The sequence below is a fragment of the Pan troglodytes genome, chromosome 7, assembly GCF_028858775.2.
Source record: "Pan troglodytes isolate AG18354 chromosome 7, NHGRI_mPanTro3-v2.0_pri, whole genome shotgun sequence".
NCBI lineage: Eukaryota > Metazoa > Chordata > Mammalia > Primates > Hominidae > Pan > Pan troglodytes.
The window spans coordinates 153502594-153514058 of record NC_072405.2 but is presented as its reverse complement, the minus strand read 5'-3'; the positions used below and the strand labels follow the sequence as shown (position 1 = coordinate 153514058).

Below are 11465 nucleotides of genomic sequence, written 5' to 3'. Positions count from 1 at the left end.
ACCTTCCTTCCCTCTCCACTTCCTCCCTAGACGACCTTCCTTCCCCTCCCCACTTCCTCCCTAGACGACCTTCCTTCCCCTCTCCACTTCCTCTCTAGACGACCTTCCTTCCCCTCTCCACTTCCTCCCTAGACGACCTTCCTTCCCTCTCCACTTCCTCCCTAGATGACCTTCCTTCCCCTCCCCACTTCCTCCCTGGACGACCTTCCTTCCCCTCTCCACTTCCTCCCTAGACGACCTTCCTTCCCCTCTCCACTTCCTCCCTAGACGACCTTCCTTCCCCTCTCCACTTCCTCCCTAGACGACCTTCCTTCCCCTCCCCACTTCCTCCCTAGACGACCTTCCTTCCCCTCTCCACTTCCTCCCTAGACGACCTTCCTTCCCCTCCCCACTTCCTCCCTAGACGACCTTCCTTCCCCTCTCCCCTTCCTCCCTAGACGACCTTCCTTCCCCTCTCCACTTCCTCCCTAGACGACCTTCCTTCCCCTCCCCACTTCCTTCCTAGACGACCTTCCTTCCCTCTCAACTTCCTCCCTAGAAGACCTTCCTTCCCTCTCCACTTCCTCCCTAGACGACCTTCCTTCCCCTCCCCACTTCCTCCCTAGATGACCTTCCTTCCTTTCTCCACTTCCTCTCTAGACAACCTTCCTTCCCTCTCCACTTCCTCCCTAGACGACCTTCCTTCCATCTCCACTTCCTCCCCAGACGACCTTCCTTCCCTCTCCACTTCCTCCCTAGACGACCTTCCTTCCCCTCTCCACTTCCTCCCTAGACGACCTTCCTTCCCCTCTCCACTTCCTCCCTAGACGACCTTCCTTCCCCTCCCCACTTCCTCCCTAGACGACCTTCCTTCCCCTCTCCCCTTCCTCCCTAGACGACCTTCCTTCCCCTCTCCACTTCCTCCCTAGACGACCTTCCTTCCCCTCCCCACTTCCTTCCTAGACGACCTTCCTTCCCTCTCAACTTCCTCCCTAGACGACCTTCCTTCCCTCTCCACTTCCTCCCTAGACGACCTTCCTTCCCCTCCCCACTTCCTCCCTAGATGACCTTCCTTCCTTTCTCCACTTCCTCTCTAGACGACCTTCCTTCCCTCTCCACTTCCTCCCTAGACGACCTTCCTTCCATCTCCACTTCCTCCCTAGACGACCTTCCTTCCCTCTCCACTTCCTCCCTAGACGACCTTCCTTCCCCTCCCCACTTCCTCCCTAGATGACCTTCCTTCCTTTCTCCACTTCCTCTCTAGACGACCTTCCTTCCCTCTCCACTTCCTCCCTAGACGACCTTCCTTCCCTCTCCACTTCCTCCCAGACGACCTTCCTTCCCCTCCCCACCTCCTCCCTAGACGACCTTCCTTCCCTCTCCACTTCCTCCCTAGACGACCTTCCTTCCCCTCCCCACTTCCTCCCTAGATGACCTTCCTTCCCCTCCCCACTTCTTCCTAGATGACCTTCCTTCCCCTCCACTTCCTCCCTAGATGACCTTCCTTCCCCTCTCCACTTCCTCTCTAGACGACCTTCCTTCCCCTCTCCACTTCCTCCCTAGATGACCTTCCTTCCCCTCTCCACTTCCTCTCTAGACGACCTTCCTTCCATCTCCACTTCCTCCCTAGATGACCTTCCTTCCCCTCCCCACTTCCTCCCTAGACGACCTTCCTTCCCTCTCCACTTCCTCCTAGACGACCTTCCTTCCCCTCCACTTCCTCCCTAGATGACCTTCCTTCCCCTCTCCACTTCCTCCCTAGACGACCTTCCTTCCCTCTCCACTTCCTCCCTAGACGACCTTCCTTCCCCTCTCCACTTCCTCCCTAGACGACCTTCCTTCCCCTCCCCACTTCCTCCCTAGACGACCTTCCTTCCCCTCTCCCCTTCCTCCCTAGACGACCTTCCTTCCCCTCTCCACTTCCTCCCTAGATGACCTTCCTTCCCCTCCCCATTTCCTCCCTAGACGACCTTCCTTCCCCTCTCCACTTCCTCCCTAGACGACCTTCCTTCCCTCTCCACTTCCTCCCTAGACGACCTTCCTTCCCCTCCCCACTTCCTCCCTAGACGACCTTCCTTCCCTCTCCACTTCCTCCCTAGATGACCTTCCTTCCCCTCCCCACTTCCTCCCTAGACGACCTTCCTTCCCCTCTCCACTTTCTCCCTAGACGACCTTCCTTCCCTCTCCACTTCCTCCCTAGACAATCTTCCTTCCCCTCTCCACTTCCTCCCTAGACGACCTTCCTTCCCCTCCCTACTTCCTCCCTAGACGACCTTCCTTCCCCTCTCCACTTCCTAGATGACCGTGTCTGCTCTCTTCCTTGTGCTAGCAATGCCCACGTCTGTCTCCAGCCAAGGCTTCTCTTCTGCAACCCTGATGTCCTTGAGTTCTCTTGCTGGAGGCCTCCCAGGCATCTCTGACTTAAGAAAGTGCTTCACACACCTCTCTAGTGACAATTCCTCCCAGCCCCACACCCTTGGCCCATCTGCATCCCCAGCTCCCGGCCCAGGAGGCAGGCGTCCTGCATAGAGACATCACCAAGCCTTGCAAGCCCACCCACTTCCATGGCCATTTCCACGGCCATTGCCATGGTCCCAGCCACGTCCTCCTCACCAGCTTCCCTGTTCTGTTCTAGAACCTTCCAGTCCATTCTCCATAAGGCAGTCAAAGGATCTTCTGAGATGTCGATCAATAGCATCCATCCCTCTCTTCAACCCTTTGCGTTTCCCATTTCTGCAGACGTCTTTGATCGTGTACCTCAAAGCCATTCCCAAGCTTTTCTCTCTGGCCAGTCGTCTTTTGATATGGAGGGCAGGACCAGGAGGATGGAAGGAAAGGGGCCCAGAGCCGCAACTCCCTGAGTGGCTGGCAAGCCCTCTGCTGTAGGGCCCTCCTTGCATTGATCAGAGAACAGAACCAATGGGATGCACACGTGCAGAGAGGTTTTTGAAAATTGGCTTCCAGGATGAAGGAGGCTGGCAAGTCTAAAACCTGCAGGGCCAGCAGGCCGGAAACCCAGGAAGAGCTGACGTGCCGTTCGAGTCCAAGGACTCTGCCGCAGGGAGGCCAGTCTTTCATTCTATCCAGGCCTTCTGCTGAAGGGATGAAGCCTGCCATGGCGGAAGGCAGCCTGCCTTCTCAAAGGTCCACTCATGTAATTGGTTTTTTTTTTTTTTTTTTTTTTTTGTGTGAGATGGAGTCTCGCTCTGTCACCCAGGCTGGAGGGCTGTGGTGCAATCTCGGCTCACTGTAACCTCCACCTCCCGGGTTCAAGCAATTCTCCTGCCTCAGCCTCCTGAGTAGCTGGGATTACAGGTGCACATCAGCATGCCTGCCTAATTTTTTTTTTTTTTTTGAGACAGAGGCTGGAGTGCAGTGGCGCGATCTTGGCTCACTGCAAGCTCTGCCTCCCGGGTTCATGCCATTCTCCTACCTCAGCCTCCCAAGTAGCTGGGACTACAAGGGCCCACGACGATGCCCGGCTATTTTTTTCGTATTTTTAGTAGAGACAGGGTTTCACTGTGTTAGCCAGGATGGTCTCGATCTCCTGACCTCGTGATCCGCTCACCTTAGCCTCCCAAAGTGCTGGGATTACAGGCGTGAGCCACCATGCATGCCCCGCTAATTTTTGTATTTTTAGTAGAGATGGGGTTTTGCCACGTTGGCCAGGCTGGTCTCAAACTCCTGACCTCAAGTGATCCCCCCGCCTTGGCCTCTCAAAGTGCTGGGATTACAGGTGTGAGCCACCGCGCCTGGCCAGGTACTTTTTTTTTGAGACAGGGTCTTGCTCTGTTTCTCAGGCTGGAGTGCAGTGGTGTGATCACAGCTCACTGCATCCTCAACCTCCTAGGCTCAAGCAGTCTTCCCACCTCAGCCTCCTGAGTAGCTGAGACTACAGGTGTGCACCACCACACCCAGCTAATTTTAAAATTTTTAGTAGAGATGGAGTCTCCCTATGTTTCCCAGGCTGGTCTCAAACTCCTGGCCTCAAGAGATCCTTTCACCTAGGCCTCCCAAAGTGCTGGGATTGCAGGTGTGAGCCACCATACCTGGCCCTAACCTTCTCTCTGTGACAAATTTTCTTCTTGAAGTGCAGTCTTTAGGGAAGGGCTGTTAGTGGTAAGCTCTCTAAATGTCTCTGATTTTTATTCATCTGAAAAAAATTATCTAAAGTTAAAAAAAGTTTGACACATAATAATTATACATATTTATGGGGTACAACGTGATGTTTTGATATATGCATACATTATATAATGATTAAATTAAGCTAATTAACATATTCATCACCTCGCACACATATCATTTTTTGTGGCCAGTGTTTGTTTAGCTGCTAGAGAAAAAGAAAAATCCTTATGGTTAGAACATAGTTTATTCTTTAAGTTTAGGGGTGTGTGACTTAATCCTTGCCTGCCACAGCCTTAGGTCTTATTTATAATTTGGAATATTATTGCCACAAAGAGTGCATCCCATCAGTTTCATAATCTTTATTTTAACACTTTATAGATCTACATCTATCTAAATATTTTTATTTTTAAATTATTTATTTATTTATTTATTTTTGAGACAGTCTCACTCTGTCGCCCAGGCTGAAGTGCAGTGGCGTGATCTTGGCTCACTGCAACCTCTGCCTCCCGGGTTCAAGCGATTCTTCTACCTTAGCCTCCCTAGTAGCTGGGATTACAGGTGCACGTGCCACCACACCTGGCTAATTTTTGTATTTTTTGTAGAGACAGGGTTTCACCATGTTGGCCAGGCTGGTCTTGAACTCCTGACCTCAGGTGATCCCCCTGCCTCAGCCCCACAAAGTGCTGGGATTACAGGTGTGAGCCACCGAGCCTGGCTTATATCTATCTAATCTATCTTTCTTTCTCTCTGTCACTTTTTCTTTTTTCCATTCATCTGCTGATGGACACAAGTGGATTCCATGTCTTGGCTGTTATGAATAATGCTGCAACGGATATGGGCATGCAGGCCTCTCTTCAAGATACTGATTTCTATTTATCTGGCTATATACCCAGAACTGGAAGTGCTGGGTGGCAAGGTAGCTCCATGTTCAATTGTTTCAGGAACTTCCATACTGCTTTTCCTAATGGCTGCACTAATTTACACTCCCACCAACAGTGCACAAGGGTTCTCTTCTCCACATCCTCACCAAAAATTGTTATCTCTGTCTTTTTGATGACAGGCATTCTAATAGGCAGGAGGTGATCTCTCCTTGTGATTTTAATTTGCATTTCCCTGATGATTATAATGCTGAACATTTTTCCATACACCTGATGGCATTGTATGTCCTCTTTTGAGAAAGGTTTATTCTGCTTCTGGCTCATTTTTTAATTGGCCTATTTGTTTTCTTGCTATTGAGTTGTTTTCTAAACTTTTAATTTTCTGAAAATTCTATTTTACACTTATTTTTGGAAAATATATCAAGTTCTTAGTGACAGTTATTTCCCTCTGAGCCCTTTACAGATCCGATTTTCCTCTCCTTTGGCTGTCACTGGGGCTCCTGGAATTCTGCTGGCAATCTTATTGCTGTTTCCTGGGAGCTGATCTTCCTTTTCTTTTTGGCTGGCTTCTGCAATTTCACTCTGTCATCTAAACTTTATTTTTCTTTATTCTATTTAGTCCATGTTGTGCCTCTCTGTGCATACTTATTTTTTATCAGTTCTGAAATATTCTCAGGCATAACTTCTTCAATGATTGACTCTCTTTCCTTTGAGATTTCAACCAGACTTCCATAAGCTCTCCGCACACCATCTTTTTGTTTTATTTTATTTTAGTTTTTTCTTTTCTTCTTTTCTTGCCCAGACTTAAGTGGGCATCAGAAAAACACCATCTTTTATGTTTCTTAACTTATTTTTCCTATTTTCTATTTCCTTATCCTTTGTGCTACATTCTTGGTAATTTTTTAAAGATTTATCTTCTAGTTTATGAATTCCCTCTTCAATTGTGTTTAATTTGCTGTGTAATCTGTTTGCTGAGTATTTTTTTAAACACCTTTATTGAGATATCATTCACATACCATAACATTTACCCTTTTAAATATACAAGCCAGGGGTCTGTAGTATATTCATAGAGTTGTGTGACCATAATCACTATTTTTAGAACATTTTCATCACTCCTAAATGAGTGCTTTTATCACTTTATTTATTAGTAGTGCCTATTACCAGTCCCTAAGGAGGACTGATTCCCCTATCCCACCCTTCTAGCACAAGGCAACCACTAAGCTACCTTCTGTCTCTCTTGGATTGTTTATTCTGGACATTTCATAAAAAGAAAACCACACAATGTGTTTTCTTGTGACTGGCTTCTTTTAGTTACCGTAATTCTTTCAAGGTTTCTGCTGACCTTTTCATTTCAATGAGAAGTTTTTCATTTCTAGAGGTTCTATTTTTTTCTGACAAGCATGGTGATTGGTTTCCTAGTGCTTTGTTCCTTATTTTAATATATCTTAAGCATAACAAATAGGTTAATTTTATATCCTATATTTGATATTTTCCATTTAGAAAGTTTGTGGTGATTTAAATCTGTTGCTCGTCACTGTCAGCTGAGTCTCACTTGGAGGCTTGCTTTCTTTAGACATGTGCTGATTTTTCATTTTGAACTCATATTTGATTCAGTTAAATCTGTGGGAACCCCAGTCCCTAAGTTGGGGCTTGCTTTCTCCAGAGTATTCATCGTTGGTTTTGCTTTTGCAAGCAGGGATGCTACTGACCTGGGACCACCCTGGCTCCCCAGAGGGCTCTGTGTGGGTGCCAAGTGGAGGGTGCAGGAGAAAGCATCCCTCGGGGCAGCCCTCAATCAATGACTCTTGGGTGTCGCTGTGAAATACCTGTTCCCTCATCCCTTGGGTGAGCTCACCTGAGGCTCACAGTTTACACCACTTCCCAGAGTACCTCTCTGGGGTCAGGCTCCAGTTCCCCACTGCGGGGGGTTGCTGAGTACCACATGCTTGCCAGCCTCCTTCCCCACCCTGGACCACTTCCCCACTCCCCAGGGCTGCTACCCCCACCTCCAACCAAAGGGCTTGCTCTGGAATCCCTGCCTCAGGCTCTGCTTCTGGGACCTCAGACCCCGTGGGGGTCCAGGTCTGCCCAGGACCACTGTGAGTTTCACATCTGCCTCCTGCTCAGTGGGCAGACTTTGGGAGTCCATTATTCTATTTACTTCTTTCTTTATGGACTCAGATTTCTTTTACTTTCGTGCGAGCTCTGTATGTTTTGAAAAGAACTGTGTTTGAACCTTGATCTAGCTCTTGCCCTCTGCACCTCATGAATCTCAACTCCTCATTCAGTTCTCGGCTAAAATATCAGGTCCTGGGAGAAGTTTTCCCTGACCCGGAGGCAAAGCACGCTCCTGTGGTGGTCTCTTGTCCATCTCATCCTTGCCTCCACCCCTCTGGAGCCACAATGGAGCGGAGGTGTGCAGTCCCTGTAGCCCAAGCTGCTTGGGTTCCCACTTCAGCTGGGTCACCTGTCACCTGCGTCACCGTGTGACCCTGAGCAGGGAGCGCCGCCTTTCCGTGTGAGTCTCCTCATCTGTGAGATGGAAATAATACTATCTGCACAGCAGGGCTGTGGTGAGACTATAACGAGATAATAAATATGAAGTGTCTAGAACAGGTGGAATCCATAGTACATGCTCAATAAATGTTAGCTCTGTCACATCCTGCAAAGATATGCTGCAGTAGGCATCACCATTTGTCCAAGGTGAGAGTCAGGAGGGCAGAAACCAGGTCTCTCTCCTCATGCCCTTTCCCAGGGCTCAGGGCAGGGCTAGGGCAGCAGGGAGCATGCAGTAAATATTTTCAGGTCAAATGAAAGGGAGCAGGACCAAAGGCACGATGGCAGATCGGGGCTTCCCCAGTGCCCCGGGGAGGCGGATTTCAGGCACAGGGACACGTGCAAAGGCACAGCTTTTAGGGAGCTGGAGGGCAGGGCAGGAAGGCCAAGGAAGCCGAGAAACGGGTCCAAGGCTCGTATGCTCTGGCCAGGATTTGTACCTTTACCTCCGAGTGTGGGAGTATTTGGCGACAGAAGCCCCTGGGGCTGCGGCTTCTGGTGGGGGTCTTCATGGATGCTCAGGGGAGGAGAACGGCCTGGAGCCACTGGAAACGGGGAAACGGGGAAACGGGTATGAGGTTGGGGAGGGGCGGGGAGGAGGGGGAGGGCGGGGAGGAGGGGGAGGGCGGGGCCCCAGGGCGGGAGTCTGACCCCAGGGGTCTGCGAACCCGGACCTGCGCGTGGCGCCACGCCGGGTACCTCCCCCTCTCTGCGTCTTTGTGCATTTTGCTTGCTTTCGCAGTAAACGTTCTTCCGAGAAATTCCAAGGGGATCTCAGCCAAGCAGAGGGGGAAGGGATCCTGCCCACGCCTGGGTAGGGGGCCGCGGAAGCTGGGGAGGAGCAGGGGGCGCCGCGAGGGAGGGAGCGGGAACCCGAGGGAGCGCGCGCGCTAGCAAGGGGGCGCGGAGGGCCCGGGCCAGCTACCTGCGTGGGGGCCGCGAGCCCCGGGCGCCCCCCGCCCCGCGCGTCTCCCAGCCGCCCCCGCCCCCCGCGCGGCCCCCGCCCCGGCTCCGCCCCGCCCCTCGCGCGGGGTCCGCGTCTGCGGCTGCGTTCCCCGAAAGACGAGGCTGCGCCCGGATTCCGGTCCGCAGGGAGACCGAAGGGCACAGCTCCCCGCGCCGCGCACGCCGCCCGAGCCCGGAGTGCGGACACCCCCGGGATGTGAGTGAGCCCCCCGACCCCGAGGCCCACGCTCCACGCCCCATCCGCGGTGAGCGCCGAGGCGCGCGCGGAAGGCCAAGGGAGGGGACTCGGCCCGGGGTTCCCGGCCCCCCAGCCCAGGGGTGGGGGTGGGGACCTGGCACGCGCCCCTCCCCCCAGTGGCAGGTCCCACCCGCTCCCGCCCCTGCCGCTCATTCCTGTCCGGACGCACCTGCAGCTCCCCGGGGAGAAGAGGACGCCCCCCATCCGCTCCCCCACACAGGTGCCGGCGCGGGGCGGGGGCGTCTCGAGCTGTCACCTCGCCCCAGAGGCCAGACGTCTCCCGGCGGGGATGCTGTGACGGCGGACGCTCTGGAGAAGGGGCTGGGGGTGGGGCTCTGCGAGCTCCGGGCGGACCCCGGCCTTGGATTCCGGGGAGAAGGTTGCATCCTGAGGCTGGGAAAGGAGAGGGTCTTTGGGGTCTCCTGACCGATGCTTCTCCCCTTCAGGCTTGCGCCCCAGAGGACCCGCGCCCCAAGCCCCCGCGCCGCCCCCAGGCCCACCCGGAGCATGCTGCCTGCAGCCATGAAGGGCCTCGGCCTGGCGCTGCTGGCCGTCCTGCTGTGCTCGGCGCCCGGTGAGTAGGGGGCCCGCGGGCTGGGTCAGGTGCCTGGGAGAGCCCGAGGCGCCGCGGGAGAGCCGGGTGTGGGGCTGCCACCCTCTGACGGTTCCCACCGCACTTCGCATAGAGCCCACGCCCCCTCCGGGACCCCTGCGACCCCAGCCTGGCCCTCGGCCCCTCTGCCCCGGCACTGGGCTCTCTCCAGGGCTCTTCCTCCAGGGCCTGGAACTGGTGGGCGGCTGGCCCCGCACGGAAGCCCTTGGTCATCCGTCACCTCTGAGAGCCTCCTGGGCCTCCTTTCAAATCCAGTTTGGTCCTTCACAGCTTGGAACCCACGGACCTCTGGGGGGGATATGTGAGGCGGGGCGGGAGTGTGAGGGGGGCACTGTCGGTGTGGGGTCTGTATAGCCCGTGTGTGTGTTTGTGTGTGTGTGTGCACGCACGTGCATGGGGGCCAGGGAGGGGCCATAGGGGCTCCCCTCAAACTGCCAGGATGGGGCACAGTTGTCCCAGGGCCTCTGCTCCCCCTCCAGGGGTCATGGGGGCCTGCTCACTCCGGTGGGGTAGGGCTCTCCCAGGAGTGCCTGCAGCAGGGGGATGGGTGGGGGGCGCAGGGGGCTGCCTGGTTTGGACCCCAGTGCCTCTGGTCACCCTCCTCCCCATGCCCTGCCCAGCTCATGGCCTGTGGTGCCAGGACTGCACCCTGACCACCAACTCCAGCCATTGCACCCCAAAGCAGTGCCAGCCGTCCGACACGGTGTGTGCCAGTGTCCGAATCACCGATCCCAGCAGCAGTAAGTTGGGACTTAGGGTGGTGGGGAATGTGCTGAAAGCCAGGCTCTTGAGAGAGGTCAGAGGTGTCCTCGGAGCCCCTCTGGCCTGGGACGAGAGTGACAGCGTGGGGCGGCAGGCAGGATACTGCCCTGCTGTCCCTCCCTGGCTCCTTGGTGGCCCTCTTCATCTAGTTGAGGCCAGTGTGGGAGGGTGGAGGGACTCGGCCCTGCCTACTGGGGCCCCGAGCTGACCCGGAGGGGCCTGGGCTGGGTCCTCGGGATGAGGCAGAGAGGGCCCAGGAGGAGCCCCCGTCCCAGGCCACGCTTTCTCTTCCCAGGCAGGAAGGATCACTCGGTGAACAAGATGTGTGCCTCCTCCTGCGACTTCGTTAAGCGACACTTTTTCTCAGACTATCTGATGGGGTTTATTAACTCTGGGATCTTAAAGGTCGACGTGGACTGCTGCGAGAAGGATTTGTGCAATGGGGCAGCAGGGGCAGGGCACAGCCCCTGGGCCCTGGCCGGGGGGCTCCTGCTCAGCCTGGGGCCTGCCCTCCTCTGGGCTGGGCCCTGATGTCTCCTCCTTCGCACGGGGCTTCTGAGCTTGCTCCCCTGAGCCTGTGGCTGCCCTCTCCCCAGCCTGGCGTGGCTGGGGCTGGGGGCAGCCTTGGCCCAGCTCCGTGGCTGTGGCCTGTGGCTCTCATTCCTCCCCCGACGTGAAGCCTCCCTGTCTCTCCGCCAGCTCTGAGTCCCGGGCAGGTGGACATCTCCAGGAAACCAGGCCATCTGGGCAGGAGGCCTGGGGATGAGGGTGGGGGGGGGACCCCCAGGTCCCGGAGGGGAAGTGAAGCAACAGCCCAGCTGGAAGGGCGTCTTCTGCGGAGAAATAAAGTCACTTTTGAGTCCTGAGACCCGGGTCTGAGCCTGGGTGTCGGGGGCGGGAAAGGGTTCCTGGCAGAGAGCTGGGAATGAGGTGCTGAGGGAGCGGAGGGGCTGGGGGCAGGGCGGGTGCTCAGCCAGGCTCTTGGGCTCTTGGGCTCAGGGCATTGGGGTGTTGGGTGCTTGTGCTGGGGCTGCTTGGTCCTGGTGAGGTTTAGGAGCACTTGGGGTGTTGGGGTGAGAGCTGAGATGAGCAAGATCACAGGGTGGGCTTGGGGGGAGGTACCGGAATCCTGTGAGCACACCACAGACACCAGACACGCCCACAAACAGTAGTGCCCACGCAGCCAGCATGTGCACACACACTCATGCCCAGACAAGCATACAAACGGTGCCCACGCAGCCAGCATGTGCACACACACCCGTGCCCGCCCTGCTCACTCCTTCACACACGCACACCCCAGGTGCCCCGCGCACACGTGCTGGGGCATGCACATAACTGGCACAAACTG

General features: G+C 55.2%; 1 protein-coding gene and 1 long non-coding RNA gene across 5 annotated transcripts; one reads left to right on the top strand and one right to left on the bottom strand.

Annotated features, from left to right (window-relative positions):
• Nucleotides 1–4192: 4192 nt before the first annotated feature.
• Nucleotides 4193–9181, bottom strand: LOC107976466 (uncharacterized). The gene is made up of 3 exons (XR_001720493.3): nucleotides 8912–9181; nucleotides 7985–8083; nucleotides 4193–7751 (listed from the first exon to the last, which is right to left on the bottom strand). It is a non-coding gene; the product is annotated as an uncharacterized LOC107976466 (long non-coding RNA).
• LY6H (lymphocyte antigen 6 family member H) lies at nucleotides 8295–10983 on the top strand. Of its 4 annotated transcripts, none has more exons than XM_001151818.8 (5): nucleotides 8295–8352; nucleotides 8631–8700; nucleotides 9189–9316; nucleotides 9976–10095; nucleotides 10413–10983. In XM_001151818.8, coding segments are annotated over exons 2-5 (486 nt in total). In that variant the 5' UTR covers nucleotides 8295–8352; nucleotides 8631–8698; the 3' UTR covers nucleotides 10649–10983. The 4 variants fall into 4 exon arrangements, with proteins under 4 accessions (XP_001151818.2, XP_063673511.1, XP_001151757.2 ...); XM_063817441.1 differs by having other exon boundaries at nucleotides 8324–8352; nucleotides 8631–8749; XM_001151757.8 differs by lacking the exon at nucleotides 8295–8352 and having other exon boundaries at nucleotides 8567–8700.
• The last annotated feature ends 482 nt before the right edge of the window (nucleotides 10984–11465 follow it).